This window comes from Hypanus sabinus, chromosome 19 (genome assembly GCF_030144855.1).
Source record: "Hypanus sabinus isolate sHypSab1 chromosome 19, sHypSab1.hap1, whole genome shotgun sequence".
In the NCBI taxonomy this organism is placed as follows: Eukaryota; Metazoa; Chordata; class Chondrichthyes; order Myliobatiformes; family Dasyatidae; genus Hypanus; species Hypanus sabinus.
The window spans coordinates 6096693-6114245 of NC_082724.1; the positions used below are offsets into that span (position 1 = coordinate 6096693).

At 44.0% G+C, this 17553-nt stretch overlaps 1 protein-coding gene across 1 annotated transcript in view; it reads right to left on the reverse strand.

The window, feature by feature from the left end:
- Window positions 1–3095: 3095 nt before the first annotated feature.
- The window catches only part of mcm2 (minichromosome maintenance complex component 2), a 40930-nt gene continuing 26472 nt past the window's right edge, over window positions 3096–17553 (reverse strand). The window contains exons 13-17 of the mRNA XM_059943942.1: window positions 16697–16809; window positions 15456–15698; window positions 12307–12489; window positions 11366–11521; window positions 3096–3648 (exon numbers count right to left, since the gene is read on the reverse strand). Of these exons, the coding sequence (XP_059799925.1) occupies window positions 3538–3648; window positions 11366–11521; window positions 12307–12489; window positions 15456–15698; window positions 16697–16809 (806 nt within the window). The 3' untranslated portion in view covers window positions 3096–3537. The remainder of the gene's footprint in view (window positions 3649–11365; window positions 11522–12306; window positions 12490–15455; window positions 15699–16696; window positions 16810–17553) is intronic.

The following is a 17553-nucleotide window of genomic DNA, read 5'->3' on the forward strand; positions in this document are numbered from 1 at the left end:
GAAGTTGCTGATTTTAGAAATGGGACACATTTTCCACAACAGTGTTGGGATTCTTTGGAACTCTTTCTTAAAGGGCAAGGAAGCAGTTACTTTGGCACCGGAAGCATGATGACACTTGAGCTCATTTACATGAAATGCTGTCGCAGGGAAGCAGCATCTATCATCAGGGACCCCATACCACCCAGGCCATCCTCTCTTCTCACTGCTGCCATCAGGAAGAAGGTACAAGAGGCTCAGGATTCACACCACCAGATTTAGGAACAGTTACTACCCTGCAGTCATCAGGATTTTGAACAACGTGCAACTTCACACAACCGATGGACTCACTTTCAATGACTCTTCATCTCAGTTCTCGATATTTTTTGCTTATTTATTTATATTACTATTTCTTCTTTTTGCATTTGCGGTTTGTTGTCTTCAGCACTCTGGTTGAACGCCCTAATTTGGGTGTCATCCATTGATTCTGTTTTAGTTACAATTCCATAGATTTGTTGAGTATGCCCACAAAAAATGAATCTCATTGTTGGACTCTGATATTAAAACTTACATTGAACTTCAAACTTTCCCCAGCCCCTGCTCAGACTTGCTAGTTGGCGCAAAGTATGTATTTCACTGTATGCTTCAATGTACATGTGACAAATAAAGCTAATTGAAATTTGTTTTGTGGCAGCACTACAGTGCAAAACATTGTTACATTAAAAATAAATAAATAGAGCAAAAACAGAACTGTGAGGTGGCGTTCATGGACTGTTTAGAAATCTGATGGCAGAAGGGAAGATGCTTGTTGAGTCTTGCAATTCTAGATCTCATGTTTTTGAAACTTTCATCCTTATCTTCGTAATTCCATGCTTGACAATTCAGAGGCAGTGCTTGCTGGCTAACTTCATGGCAAGCTTGATAATCCAAAATTCAAACTGCCTTGATTTTAAAATTTACATTCTGCTTTTCAAATATATTTCGCCAGTCCTTCATCTTCAAACCACTACAGCCATGTGGATATTTAGTGTTCTATTCCCTGTAGTTGGAGTTTAATTCAGACAAGTGTAAAATCATGCGTTTTTGGGAAGTTAAACTAACGCAGGACATACTCAATAAACAGTAGGGGGCAGGGGAGGATCACAAAACAGGGAGACTGAGGGGCATAATATATTTTCCCCTGAAAGCATCAATGCAGACAAGCTAGTGATGGCAGCATATGGCACACCTGTCTTTATTAGTTGAGGTATTAAGTACAAGAATTGGGATGTTATGCTACAGCTACACAAGATATTTGGTAATTTCTGATTGCTTTAGTACATTAAGCTTGAGGGTACAGAAAAGCTTCATAATGATGTTGCCAAATAAACGACTGGGGGGCTTCAACTATAAAGAAAGACCAAAAACTACTTTCCTTGGGAGTTTTAAGAGGCAGAGGATTATAGAATCACAAGGGTCATTGGTGTTTGGTTACAGTCTTTCTCCTAAAAAGAGGACATTGGTGACAGAGGAGACCCAAAGGGCAAGTTATTCCACCCAGAAGGTGGTGGATACATGGCTGCTGTAGGAAACAGTAGAGGCAGGTACAAGATATTTGGATGGATACATAGATCGTTATAGAATGTGGAAGGAAAATAGGACCAGTACAGATAGGCACTTTGGTCAACATGGATGAGTTGACACAAAGGCCCCATTTTTGTGTTATGTAACTCTTGACAACTCTGACACGATGAAACCAAAATGTCACTGCACCACCCCCGATGCTTATGTTTTCAGCTACTGCATAATTCCAGCATAAGCTCTGGAATTCTTTTCCTTTCGCATTCTGGTCATTTATTATGATCTATAGAACATGCTGGCCTTTTAACCTACACTAAGATCAATCTCTTTTCTGTTGCCTTTCATTTTTCTATCATCTACGTGCCCAAGAGTCTCAAAATGTCCCTAATGTACCTGCCTCTACTACTACCCAATAGTGCATTCCACACAACCACTGTTAAAAATACTTAATGCTGACACCCACCCTCACCCTCTGATCACCTTAAAATTATGCCCTTTCGCCCTGGGGAAAAAATCTCTGCCTCTTATCTTATACATTTCTATCAAGTCACTTCTCATCCTTCTTCACTCCAAAGAGAAAAGCCTGAACTCATTCAACCTCTTGTCATAAGACATGCTCTCCATTCCAGGTAGTTTCCTCTGCATCCTCTCTAAAGCTTTTTATATAACTGAGGTGACCACAATTTTCCATGTGTCACCTAACCAGTGACAAGCGTTCTAATCATCTGGTTGCATCTTTGTGGCTCATTGTCAACTTGTGTTTTGTTACAATTCTGTACAATGCCAGAAAATGGTTAGCTGTTTTATAAGGTGCTGAAATATTATCAGGCACAGGAATTATTAATGGTAATTTGATATAAATGGAGCAACGCCAGGAAGTGCATCATTTTCCCTCAACTATGCTGGGGAATGCCACAAAGCAGGTACTTTTAGATTAAACTGGCTAGGTAACAACAATCTAGCTCACAGTGACAGTTTGCCTTTTAGCTGTGATATTTATGGCTCTGTAGAACTGATCGCTAAATTATTGATCAGCAAAGCAAGGGCAGCCGTGTTATTACAGTTAACCTCCAGTGTAAAAATATCTGTAAGTTATTCCAGTGTCCAGCAAAAAGCTAAACATGATGGGTAGCTTTACCCATACGTACGTACACAGTTAAGAACAGAAAATCAATATAAGTATTTCAACAGCACACAGTCTAAAGGGCTGGTCCCCTCATAATGAAAATCAAAAAATGATTGAATATTCTCTCTCAAGGAACTCAAGTGCCAACAATTATAATTGACTTACATTTCTGCAGCCGTCATTGGTGTTCTGCAGGAATGTTGTCACACCAATGATGAAACCATGCTGGAGAAAACATGAAGACAAGTGGCTTGGTCAATAATGTAGGCTTTAGGGAGCATTTTTAAATGAATGATGGATGGAATTACAGTGTTGATATAGACTCAAGCTGAAAAAAACTAGGGAGGTTTCAACTGAAAGCCAGGTTGGTAAATGAAGCTTAAACTTGAAGGTAAATTGTTAAAAATGGTCTAAGATCAAACAAAAATTTGCAAAAAGACATCTTTATTGGCATTCATTGTAACAAAAGTTATAGCATGTACACCTAGTTTTAATTATACACATCAATGAAACTACAATGTGATCAGGGAAATAATGTCACTCTGTAATGACTCTCACAACATACAATATACAGTGAAACCGAACAAATGGGGAAAATTCTGCCAGAGGGTCTTTGGATTTAAAAAAATGTGTCAAAATGCAGATATTTGTTGGTAAAACTAGAATAGTAAAGGACAGGATGATAGAAGCAGGAGTTTGAGAGTTCAGGTCTTGGATAGGATAATTTTTTTGATGAGACTAGATGTGGCTTTTATTCTGCATTCTTAAGCAATTAGTTCATCTTTGCAGGCATCCAAAATGTTCATCTGTTCCAAAGTGATGCCAGCAGTCTTTTCATTCTGCCAGCCTCCTCAGATTCTTCATTTTGTTTTTAATTAGAACTGCTGTACAATTAACTTCCTGCGCACATCATGAGTGAATTTGTTAATTCTGAAGAGATCACTTTCGTAGAATGCAGACATGTTGTGAATGTTGATCTGACGTGCCTAGAAACAAAAAAAAACAAATGCAAGGTTAGAAATCCAAGGAAAACCTTTAACACACAAGACACGGCACAGTAGAACTAGTTTCCCCAAGTTTCTTACGAACCGAACAATGAAATAAGAATCAGTTTTAAGCTTTAAGTATGACTAGTAAATCTGCAATTACGTGCAGTAGAGAATTGTGAATCAAGGAGCATAATATAATTTGTCCCCCAACAACCCACCCACTATGCTGAAGCACTATAATCACTAGCCTGAAATCAAGTTTATTGTCATTCAACTATATACATGTATACCATCAAATGAGACAATGTTTTTCCTAACCCATATAACACACAATAACTTGAAAGTGAGGATAAACCCCACAGATGAATTACGCATAAACAAAGTAAACGGCAGAAGTTAAATATTGTCACATACAGATTTAACAGTGATACTTCAAATGTGATGTGGCAAGGAGTTCAGGTACCTAATGGCCTGAGGGAAGAAATTGTTTCCCATCCTGACCGTTGGTTTTATGCATCAGTTTCCTACCTGATGGTAAAAAGTCAAGGGGATGCTAGATGGATGAGTGGGATCCTTGCTAGCACTACTGTTCTACAAATACAGCACTTTAGATAAATATCCCTGATGGATGGAAGACCCCTATGATCATTTTAGCCATTTCCATAGTCCTTTGCAGGAACCTCCAGTCTGATGCTCAGCTGTTCTTACACCAGGTGGAGATGCAGCTTGTCAGGGCACTCTCAATTGTGCTCCTGTAAAATTCCAATTAAGATGGGGGAGGGTTTCCTTGCTTGGCTCAATCTCCTGAGGTAATCACATTTATAAACCATTTCATTCATGTGTATAATGGACACAGCTTCTGCAAACATTTACTTATTAGATACTTCAGCTTGCTAATAAGGGATAATGCAATTCACTGGTGAGGATCATGTTACAATCCAAAATGGGAACAGTGAACAGAACCACCTGAAAATTAGACGCAAGGACTTGTAACTTGACATTATCCAAACAGGTTCATTGATACTATTTAAAACATGATTTGAAAGGTCTATGTGATCTAAATAGTATAACTAATCCATTTTGCAACTGCAGAGGTTTCTTAGCCAGATTGGGTAAAATAAGTCTTCCAGAATAAAAATGTTTTAGCAAGGTAGGAAAATAAGCACAAAATTCCCAGTGAAGTAATTCAACTGATTGGTTACGGTCAGGAGGGTAGGGTGAAGTGGTACAATTGAAAAGAGGGTGGTATGAAAAAAAGATCAACATTCAGACTCAATATGTAAGTATTCATACCAGAACCAATAAGTGATGAACTTCTACAGACCCTGTCCGCATCCCCGACATTCAGTGTTATAACCTTTAAATTGCTGTCAGCACCCACTTTGGATTTACTTTTGACAAAAATTTGAATGGATCATTTAAAATAGAGTGTGGCGGCTCATTTCCTAGCGTATGCGAACCGACTCACAATTAGATAGCCTACGGGGGTTTGCGAGCACAGAGCTTTGGAGCCTCTTCGCCATGGGGGGCCGGTTGACAGAGGCTTAAAAGTGAGGCTGAAGTTTTCGAATAAAGTTTTTCCTTCGACTGCAGTTACCGACTCCGTGTCGTAATTTTAGCGCTGTTTGTAGCACACCGCTACAATTGGTGACCCCGACGGTCCAAACGATTTTTGGACCAGAAATGACCGACGCCGCCTCTGTTCATGCGGTTTCGTTGAAACTGCCGGGTTTCTGGACACAGCGCCCGGACCTATGGTTCCAGCAAGCCGAAGCCCAATTCCACGTTCGCCGGATCACCTCAGAAGACACCCGCTACTACTACGCGGTGAGCTCCCTCGACCAGGACACAGCTGCCCAGGTCGCGGAGTTCGTACAGTCGCCCCCGGCAGACGGCAAGTACACGGAATTCAAAGCTCTGCTCCTCAGGACTTTCGGACTCTCACGGCGCGAGCGGGCTGCCCGTTTACTGCACCTGGATGGCTTGGGCGACAGACCTCCATCGGCTTTAATGAACGAGATGTTGTCTCTGGCCGAGGGACACACAGGCCTCATGTTTGAGCAGGCATTCCTGGAGCAGCTGCCCGAGGACATACGCCTGCTGCTGTCCGACGCGGATTTCAGTGACCCCCGGAAGGTGGCAGCCCGGGCGGACTTGCTGTGGAACGCCAAAAAGGTGAGCGGGGCGTCCATCGCACAGATCACCCAGCCACGCTCCCGGCAGCAAACCAGTCCAGGCCCGGCCGCAGAGCCCACTACCCCCGGCCCAATGACCACTGGTGCTTCTACCACCAGCGGTGGGGCGCAGAAGCCCGCCGTTGCCGCCCGCCCTGCAAGTTCCCGGGAAACGCCAGGGCCAGCCGCCGCTGATGGCTACGGCGGCTGGCCATCGGGATAGCCTCCTGTATGTGTGGGATAGCAGGTCGGGACGCCGCTTTTTGGTTGATACTGGGGCTGAGGTCAGCGTTTTACCTCCGACAAGTTACGACACTCGCAGCAGGGCACCGGGTCCCCCCCTGAGGGCCGTGAATGGCAGCACAGTAAGGACCTATGGCACCCGTCAGGTGCAGCTACAGTTCGGCCCCAGCCAGTTCACGTGGGACTTCACACTGGCCGCCGTAGCCCAACCGCTTCTGGGTGCGGATTTTTTGCGAGCTCACAGCCTGCTGGTTGACCTGCCCAGGAAGAGACTGGTACACGCCGAGACCTTTCAGACGTTCTCCCTGGGCGCGGCCCAGTTGCCAGCCCCTCACCTCGGCTCCATCACGCTGTCCGACAACGACTTCACCAGGGTCCTGGCGGAGTTCCCATCGGTTCTGGCACCGCAGTTCACAGCAGCCATGCCCAGGCACGGCGTACAGCACCACATCCCGACACAGGGACCACCCCTCCATGCCCGTGCTCGGCGGCTTCCCCCGGACAAGCTCCGACTGGCGAAGGAGGAGTTCCAGAGAATGGAGGAATTGGGGATCATCCGGCGGTCCGACAGCCCCTGGGCTTCCCCCCTGCACATGGTGCCCAAAGCGACGGGGGGCTGGAGACCGTGCGGCGACTACCGCAGGCTGAACGAGGCTACCACACCGGACCGCTACCCTGTGCCGCACATTCAGGACTTTGCGGCAAACCTGCACGGCGCCCGGATCTTCTCCAAGGTCGACCTTGTCCGAGGGTACCATCAAATCCCGATGCATCCTGACGACGTCCCCAAGACGGCTCTCATCACCCCGTTTGGCCTCTTCGAGTTCCTCCGCATGCCGTTCGGCCTGAAGAATGCCGCACAGACGTTCCAGCGGTTAATGGACGCGGTGGGACGGGACCTGGACTTCGCGTTCATCTATTTGGATGACATCCTCATAGCCAGCGGCAGTCGTCAGGAGCATCTGTCCCACCTCCGTCAACTCTGCGCCCGACTGAGTGAGTACGGTCTTACAATTAACCCTGCCAAATGCCAGTTCGGACTTGATACCATTGACTTCCTGGGCCACAGGATTACTAAAGACGGGGCAACCCCTCTGCCCGCTAAGGTAGATGCGGTCCGCCACTTCCCCCGACCCACCACGGTCAAAGGCCTTCAGGAATTCGTAGGTATGGTCAATTTCTACCGCCGCTTCCTCCCTTCAGCTGCCCGGATCATGCGCCCCCTGTTCGCCCTGATGTCGGGTCCGAGCAAGGACATTACCTGGGACGAGGAGTCCGCCGCCGCTTTCGTTCAAACGAAGGAAGCTTTGGCTGACGCCGCAATGCTAGTACATCCCAGAATGGACACCCCTACCGCCCTCACAGTGGACGCATCAAACACGGCAGTCGGTGGGGTGCTGGAGCAGCTCATCGCAGGTCGCTGGCAACCCCTGGCGTTTTTCAGCAAACACCTGCGGCCACCCGAGCTCAAGTACAGTGCTTTTGACCGGGAACTGTTGGCGCTCTACCTGGCAATCCGGCATTTCAGGTACTTCCTAGAAGGTCGGCCCTTCACCGCGTTCACGGACCACAAACCGCTTACCTTTGCGTTTACGAAAGCATCCGACCCCTGGTCATCCCGCCAGCAACGCCACCTGTCCTACATCTCTGAATACACAACGGATGTCCGGCACGTCTCGGGTAAGGACAATGTCGTGGCGGATGCGCTCTCTCGCCCTACCGTTCATGCCCTTTCCCAAGGGGTAGACTTTGAGGCACTGGCAGAGGCACAGCAGGTAGATGAGGAGATTCCGAGTTACAGGACTGCAGTCTCTGGTTTGCAGCTCCAGGACTTCCCCGTGGGCCCAGGTGAGAGGACCCTACTCTGTGACGTCGCCACCAACCAGCCCCGTCCGGTCGTCCCCGCAGCCTGGCGGCGACGTGTTTTCGACTCCATTCATAACTTGGCGCATCCCTCCATCCGGACAACTGTCCGGATGGTTTCCAGCAGGTTCGTTTGGCACGGACTCCGCAAACAGGTCAGTGAATGGGCCAGGACGTGCATGCACTGCCAGACGGCCAAGGTTCAGCGGCACACCAAAGCCCCACCGCAGCAGTTCCATCCCGCCCACCGGCGTTTCAACCACATTCATGTGGATATCGTGGGCCCCCTGCCAGTGTCGCGCGGAGCGCGTTACCTCCTGACTATCGTGGACCGGTTCACAAGATGGCCAGAGGCGGTCCCGCTCACCGACACCACCTCCGAATCTTGCGCCCGAGCCCTGATCGCCACCTGGATATCCCGCTTTGGTGTACCAGCCCACATTACCTCCGACAGAGGCGCCCAGTTCACCTCCAGCCTGTGGTCAGCTATGGCCAGCCTTTTGGGGACTCAGCTGCACCACACCACTGCCTACCACCCACAGTCGAACGGGCTAGTGGAGCGTTTCCACCGTCACCTGAAGTCGGCCCTCATGGCCCGCCTGCGAGGAGCCAACTGGGCGGACGAGCTTCCCTGGGTCCTTCTCGGCATCCGCACAGCGCCCAAGGACGACCTGCACGCCTCGTCGGCCGAGTTGGTATACGGCGCGCCCCTGGCCGTCCCCGGGGAGTTCCTACCAGCCCCGAGGGGGCAAGAGGAAGAACCCGCTGCAGTCCTGGGCAGACTTCGCGAGAAGCTCGGTAACCTGGCCCCCATACCCACTTCACAGCATGGGCGGCACCCGACCTGCGTACCCAAAGACCTACGGAACTGTAAGTTTGTGTTTGTACGAAGGGGCGGGCATCGGCCACCGCTGCAGCGGCCATACGAGGGGCCGTTTACGGTGCTCCGGAACAACGGGTCCACGTTCGTGCTGGACGTTGGGGGGAAGGAGGAGGTTTTCACGGTGGACCGCCTCAAGCCGGCCCATGTGGACCTGGCGCAACCGGCCGAGTTTCCGGCGCCTCGGCGCAGAGGCCGACCTCCCAAGCAGGTTCTGGCCCAGGCTGTGGACATTGGGGGGTGTATCGCCGGTTCTGGGGGGGGGTTATGTGGCGGCTCATTTCCTAGCGTATGCGAACCGACTCACAATTAGATAGCCTACGGGGGTTTGCGAGCACAGAGCTTTGGAGCCTCTTCGCCATGGGGGGCCGGTTGACAGAGGCTTAAAAGTGAGGCTGAAGTTTTCGAATAAAGTTTTTCCTTCGACTGCAGTTACCGACTCCGTGTCGTAATTTTAGCGCTGTTTGTAGCACACCGCTACAGAGAATAATTTTCCAGTAAGTGACTCACCTTCTTATTTCCCAACACCTTTCCATACATGCCAGCTATTCAGAAATATGACACAAGCTCCCCACTTGCTTAGATGAGCACAGATCAACACACTAACAAATCAGAATCATCCAGCCTAAAGCAACTCTTTTGACTGAACCCCAATTTTCTACCCTAAGCCATCTATTCCATGAGATTCTGACTAGAGTTTGAACAGTCTACAAAGGCACTGCAGCAACTTGCCAAGGCCTAAATTGCAATCTCTAAATTGCTATCAGAGAGAGGTGAATAAAATATTGCAAAGTCAGCTTAGATATTAGGAAACTATTACTTTTCTCATCATGGTCATTATTTTAGGAACTCCCTACTTAATAGTATTATACAAGTACATTATCCACATAAAAATAAGGACAGACAATAAACTGTGCCTACCAGTGACGCTACATCCCCAAATATGTTTCATCCCCCCCAAAAAAGGGGAAGGGGGAAAGATTCAAACAAGAAGCAAAGCATGCAATAGTAACTTTTAGAAAGGGCAACAAAATGAAACTGAATGGACCGAGATAATCAAATAGGTCCTTAATGTGGACACAGGTGATAAAACACATAACGGCCTCATGGGGCCATGACTGTACAATTCAGTGAAATTTGGTAATTGTGTTAACTGTCCTGAAATCAGAACAAACTGTGTCCCCATTTTCCATAGTCATAGAGCACCACAGCACAGAAACAGGCTCTTCGGCCCATCTAGACCATGCCGAACTGTTATTCTGTCCACCTGCATCTGAACCATAGACCCCCCTCCCATACCCCCACACATGCAAGTACTTATCCAAACTGCTCTTAAATGTTGAAATTGAACCGACATCCATCACTTCCACTGGTAGCTTGTTCCGTGCTCGCATCACCTCAACAATGATATGTCAACAACCTGTGCTTAAGGCACCTGACTTTGGAAAACCTTTTTCATTGGCTGTGGATGCTAGTGATGAGGCTGCAGGAGCAGTATTAAATCAAAGGAATGAGGGTGATGAGGTTGATCATCCAGTAGCTTACTTTTCTAAGAAATTTAATAAGCATCAAAGAAATTATTCGACAATAGAGAAAGAATTGTTATCTCTTGTTTTAGCTTTGGAATATTTTGAGGTATATTTTGAGGTATAAGTACTTGACAAAGGTTGTTGACATATCACATAAGAAGTTGCCCCTCAGGCTGTCCTTAAATATTCCACATTTTACTGGTAACCTATGACTTCTAGTTTTAGTCTAATCCAATCTCAGTGGAAAAAGCCTGCTTGCATTTATCCATCTATGCCCCTCATAGATTTAAATATCTCTATCAAATCTCCCCTACATTCCAGTTCTATGTCTTGAATCTGAAACCATCTGCCTCTTTGTCCCATAAATCTATTTCTGTACTGCAACAGGAACGCTATATCTATGCAGCTGTCTAATGGAACACACTTAAAATTAGATATCATTCTTGTGTTGTGGTGACCTCTAGTGGCATAAAGGCCTCTTTTGGCTGTGCCAATTTCTCTCGACAGCTTTGTCACTTTGTCCTTTATGTACACCCACTTAGGCAAGTGGAATTTTCTTAAAGCCGATTCACTTTTTACCAAGGACAGCTGATTTTCCCTCCTTAGGGTTCAAGCACCTGAGTCCCACTTACTCCTTTTACCAAGATTACTGATTGAAAACCTCAGCAGGCACTGAAACACTAACAAAATGCACAAGGCAAAATACTGCACAAGCTGGAAAATGTGATAACAGAAGATACTATATTACTCTGTAGAGTTAATGTTTCAAACCTTTGTTAAGATTCAAACCTTTGAAAGATTAAACTAATTTAATCTTCGTTCTGTTTTCACTTGCTACAGACTCAATTTGGGAATTCTATTAATGGGCCATTTGAGAGGAACTCTGCTTATATAATTAAAAAGTGACTAAGATGATCCTCAAGATTGTTATTTTAATGAATTAGATAAACTTACCAAATTTTAAAATTGAGATTAAAAGAAAATCTCTGGTTTGAGACTACCCAAGGGCAACACTGTTTCCTTACCTTTTCAACCAAATCCTTTTCTGGGATTTCAATTGCGTCCTGTTGTGCTCCATACCTGTTGCGTTGATAAGTGGCCTGTTCTGCCACCAACTGCTTCAGAACAAAGAGCAGCAGCTCATTATTGTCACGTTTGAATGCTAAATACCGTGAAAATGTCTGGGGAAAGAATCAGTAAGAAAATACATATTTAAGAGTGGTTACGAGTTTTCTTTTCCACAAAAAATTCAGTCTTTTAACAAATTTATATAGAATCTAAGTGAATAACAAACTGACTACCACAGCTGGCAAAAAATTTTTTTTTGCTTCTAGCATCAGTTCTAATTTTGCCATGATAGAATTCTTGACTTCACAATCCCCATGTAATCAATTTAGTAATTAAATTTATAACTTTTTGCAGATGTGGATCCAAGCAACCACAAATGTCTCCAGGGAGAAAGGTATCAAACACTGCATTGATCTGTCTACGTTTCCACTATTCATGAAGCCATTCAGACACTAAGAACATTAGAAAATGTACACTGAATGGAAATGAGTCATAAAGAGTTCTATACTGATATAGTTCCCAGCAATTATTGATTACTTTTAGCAATTTTTTCTGCTAAATGGACCGTGTTGGATAGTTAACAGTAGGGCAGAAGTTTTAGATAAACCACGATCATATTAAATGATGGGACAGACATGGAAGATCTGACAGCCTTCTTCTCCCACAGCTTGTTTTTGGGTTCCTGGCAGACATCACTCATAGATGCTCCTGCTCATGGAAGACTATTGGGTTGAACAGGACTACTCCCAGATAGCTCAATTTCTGAGATACTTTGACATACCTGACCAGTAGCAAACATCTTCATAGTCCAAGAGACATAATGATAGCGAGCAAAGAAAACAGTCAGACTACCAATCCCCTTTATTTCTACCACCCCTTGCCAGGTACAATAAATTACCTTCCGCATGCTTCTTAAGACGCTAAACTTTTGCGTATCGATGAAGCTCTCCAACATGACTCGAATGGCCATGTTGACGTCATCCTCCATCACATAGTCTCTCAGATGAATGCGAGCATGAGCCTCTGCCATGCGAATCATAGATTCAATGTGTCGCACTGTAATTGGAATACTGCCTGTTGCCTGTGAAAAGAAATAGACATCTCTCAACCTCTCATCCCAGATCTTACATGATTTGCACATCATTTTATTTTGTGCATCTAACACTTGTCTATCTCAGCTCTAAATGTGCTTGATGACCAATTATCCCCAGATACATGAGGTGCATCCTGTATGCTGTATGAAAATTATCCCGATCAGTCAAAATGACCCATCCTTTTGCTTATGCCTCATGAGCATTAAATGTAGGCCAAAATGGATCAGGGGCCAACTCAATCATAGAATGAGTTGCAAGAAAAAAAATGAGTGAACTCTTTGCAATTACCTGGTGTTCTGCATTAGTTCCTCATAAAATGTGGTCTGATCTTCATCTAAATCACAATAATAGACAAACACAATCTGCCTAAACTAGTAACACACAAATTATTGTAATTTTTATCAATACTGAGCACACCATTTAAACAATCACATTCTAGGTTCAAAAATATATGTGAACCTCTGGGGTAACGCCTTCTACAAAAGCTACTTGGAGTCAGGTGTTCCAATCAATGAGATGAGATTGGAGGTGTGGGTTGTAGAGGTGCCCTGCCCTACGAAGAAGACACACCAAGTCAGGTTACTGACAGAGCCTGCTCTTCTCAAGTAAGATCCGTTTATGTGCACCATGCCTTGATCAAAATAACTTTGAGGACCTTAGAAGAATTGTACAGATGCATGAAGCTGAAGAAGGCTACAAAAGCATTTCTAAAGAAGTGAGTGCTCATCAGTCTATAGTAAAGAGTAACTATCTACAAATAGAGGAAATTCAGTACAGTTGTTACTTTCCCTAGGAGTGGGCATCCTGCAAAGATCACACCAAAAGCACAATATGCAATGCTGAAGGAGATTAGAAAGAAACTATGAGTAACAGCAAAAGACCTGCAGAAATCTCCAGAACTTCTAAAGTCTCTGTTCATGTGTCCACTACAAGAAAAGCACTGAACAAGAATAGTGTTTGTGGAAGGACAGCACGCAGGAAACACCTGTTATCCAAAAAAAACTGCTCCACGTCTCAATTTTGCAAAAGACTTCCTGGATGTTCCAGAACACCTCTGGGACAAAGTTCTGTGGGCAGATGAGATAAAAGTGAAACTTTTTGGCAGAAATGCACATCGTGATGTTTGGAGGAAAAGGGTACTGCACACCAACACTAAAACCTCATCCCAACTGTGAAGCATGATGGAAGGAGCATCATGGTTTGGGGCTGCCTCGCTGCCTCAGGGCCTTGACAGTTTGTAATTGTTGAGGGAACATGAATTCAGAATCATATCAAGACATTTTACAGAAGAACATCAGGGTAGTGGTCCATCATCTGAAGCTTAATAGAAGTTGAATGATGCAACAATGATCCAAAAGATAAATCAACAACAGAATAGTTTAAGAAGAAAATTAATGTTTTGGAATGACCAAGACAGTCCAGACTATAACGAAATTGAGATGCTGTGGCAGGACCTGAAGAAGGCTGTTCATGCAAGGTATCCCAGAAATATTGATGAACTGAAACAGTTTTGAAAGGAAGAATGGTCTAAGGTACCTCCTCACTGCTGTGCACGTCTGATCCAGCAGTTACAGGAAACACTTGGTGGAGATTGTTGCTGCTAAGGGAGTTCTACTAGTTATTAAATACAAGGGTTCACATACATTTTCCAGCCTGGACTGTAAATGATTAAACATGTTCAAGAAAGACATGAAAAGTACAAATATTTTGTGTTATTAATTTAGCAGATTAATGTGACTTAGATGAAGATCAGACCACATTTTATGAGTAATTCATGCAGAAAACCAGGCAATTGCAAAGGTACTGTAAATAGTTGAGGGCACAGCACCAAGCTCAGAAACACCCTACTAATTATTGCTCATACTAATGCACAAATCCATGTTTGGATTTGCCTTGTTAGTTATTCATTCATTTATCCAAGCTAAATAACTACTCTGAAGCCTGTAAGTCTCTTGCACATAGCACCTTGCTCTGGACTCCCTAGCCAGGGGGAACTTTCCTGAAACTGCTCTACTGTCAACCAACATTGAAAAGCTCATCTACTCACCTTCAGATATCTATTTAACACAGCTGCTCCTGTTTCCACAACAGGAGGGATTACACTTAAAACATATTTCAATGGCTGGCATTTGAGAGAGGACATGAAAGAAGCTATACAAGTCTGTTTTGCCTCTTCTAAATGTAATCAAAATTATGACAGTATGGAAGCAAATTTAAAATTAAAAAACGTGGAATTGTGCAAGTTCTCAGGTTGGAAATGGGTTGCAATGCTATATTAATTGTATGTGGTGCAAATATTAGATATAAACCATTATTTAAACCAAAAGCATAGAAGACCTTAAGACTAGGAACAGAATTAGGCCATTGGGTCCATTGAGTCTGCTCCACCAGTTCACTGCAGCCGATTTATTTTCCTTCTCAACCTTTGACTCCTTTTCTAATCACGAATCTGTCAATTCCACTTTAAACATACCCAGTTACTTGGCCTCCACCGTTTTCTGTGGCAATGAATTCTAGATTCACTGCCCTGTGGCTAAAAAAAATCCTTCTTCTGTTCTAGACACCCCAACCATAGGAAACATCTTCTTCATGTTCACTCTATCTAGGCCTTTCAATATTTGATAGCTCTCAATAGAACTCCCATCAATGTGGAATGAGCTGATAGTGCAAGTGGTGGATGTGGGGTTGATTTCAACATTTATGAAAAATTTGGATAAGATGGGCATGGAAGGTTTTGGGCCAGGTGCAGGTTGATGGGACAAGGCAAATTAATGGCTTGGTACAAATTAGATGGGCCAAAGGGCCTGTTTCTCTGCTGTAATGTTATGACTCTATGATTATAAGTTCATGTGAAAAAATGGTTAGAGAAACCAGACAACATTGTAGGAAGTTCCAGAAATTCTGGTGGCAAGACAACATTAATGGAAAATGGCAGTAAAGAGCTGTTCTTAACCATTGATTCCTTTCGGAGATCACTATACATCTTTGCTACTTTGTCCTGGTCCATCTGATTCAGCTTGGGGTGCACTCTCTCCTTAGCATAAATTATGTATTTCTTCAGTAGCTCCTGCGGAATTGGATCCACACCATAGTTGTTCGGTAGTCTGGTTTCCTCTGAGTCTTCATTTGCATTCTCTTTGTTGCTTGGGTGGTTTTTGATGTGACTGGACACAACAAAACGAGCCAGTAGTTCATCCTGTTCAGGATAGATGACAAGTAAACAACCATTAGGCAACAAAGCAACCAAAAGAAATGTTTATTAATATCAAACTGGATAAAGAAAAAATGAAACGTGCTAGTGCTGCAAAGCAAGAAATTATACAGTGCTAAAAACAGCACATTAGAACTCCTTAAAAACTTCTTCAAATTCCTCCATCACAGACGTCGCCTCTGTCTTGAAAGTCCTCAATCTTCCAGCCAAATTTCCTTCACTCCAACATTGTGTGACACTTGTTATCTTTGCTCCTAGCTTTGGAATCCCTTCTCTCTCAAACTACCTGTTTCCTTAAAGCATTTAAGCAGGCTTTTGCTCTACTATCTCCCATAATCATATCTGATTAAAGCTCTTGAAAGACATGGAGTATTTCACTACATTAACTAACGAGAACGATCAAGCCCCTCTACTTCTAGTGGGATGATCCACTCCAACAGCTGGGAAGCAAGTGCAGCAGAGAGAACACCTAATGTTTTGATTGTAGCTATAAGATTTTGATTGATATGGACTTCAGTACACATCTTAGTGAAAAATCTCTAAGATCAAAATTGAAAGCTTAACTAACTCATTTTACTCCTTTTCTTCAACAGTTGCCATCAACGCTCACAAATTCCCCCCCACCCCACTACTTAAACTGAGCACTCCACATCTGCAAACTTGTGTGACATGTAGCAAACAGACCTCATTTTAAGGTTATGTCACATTGCTCTTAAATTCTCCAAACACTGTAAACAGTCTCTCTGCTTACTCTATTAAATACTTCCAATTTCCAAAATACAGTTGTGTATGTAGGGAGGAATACACAATAGAAATAGTTTATGTTAATAGAGAATTGGACTTGTCAGCTGGAAAACTGAGGGAAAGCAACGCTCATACAGTGCCAACAAGTAATGCACTTGTAACTCTGCACAGATCAAGAAAATTATAAAACTAGGAGCGTGATGATAAAATGGTTAGAGGAAAGAAAAATTGATCCATACCTGAACAGCATCAATTGTATCTCTAACAACACACAGAACATCAAATCTGGATACGATGGGCTCCGAGAGGTCCACATTCTCCGCAAAGGTCAATGAAGGATCATATCGACCACCTGAATGAAACAAAATAATAAAGCTCTTAAGATCCAGAGAAGTTCTTGCTGTAATGACTGACAAACTCTGAAAGTCAACTGGGAGCATTTACAACCTCTTCTAGCTTTAGGATCTAGATTAAAACACCAATCTAATACTGACAAGCATTGCAGTGCCAAATGCCAGATGTTAACTAAAAAGTGGTGCATTGGAAATGGGCTCTATATTTTGAAATTAGGTGAAGTACCTATTGCAAAGATTCAGAGCAAAAAAAAAAGTTTTGCACTTTATAATACCCTCACCAAAATTTCTCCACAGCTACACCACTACCAGTGATCACTATCACAGAATATTGGGCTCTGCATAATAAGGTGGTTTTTAAAAATATCATGTTATCAGCCAAGGTCTACAAATTGGGCCAAATCAAAACATCAAGATAAACCAAATGAAGCATTTCCAACTTGCACCATTCAGAAGTAACATGCACCAGCAATTATAACATTTAGCTGCAATTCTAACTGCTAAGGTAGGTAAGTGGGACAGCGCTCTTAATTGATGAGATCAGGGCGACTGAGAGACGATAGAAGATTTAAGGAGCAGAATGTTGAATCCATCTGGGTAGAAATTAGGAATATTAAGGGGAAAAATATCACTGGTGAGAGTTGTCTATAGGCCACCAAATAATATTTTGGTGGCACGGGCAATAAACTAAGAAATATCTGAGGCATGTCAGAACAGAAGAGCAGTAATCGTGGGAGACATTA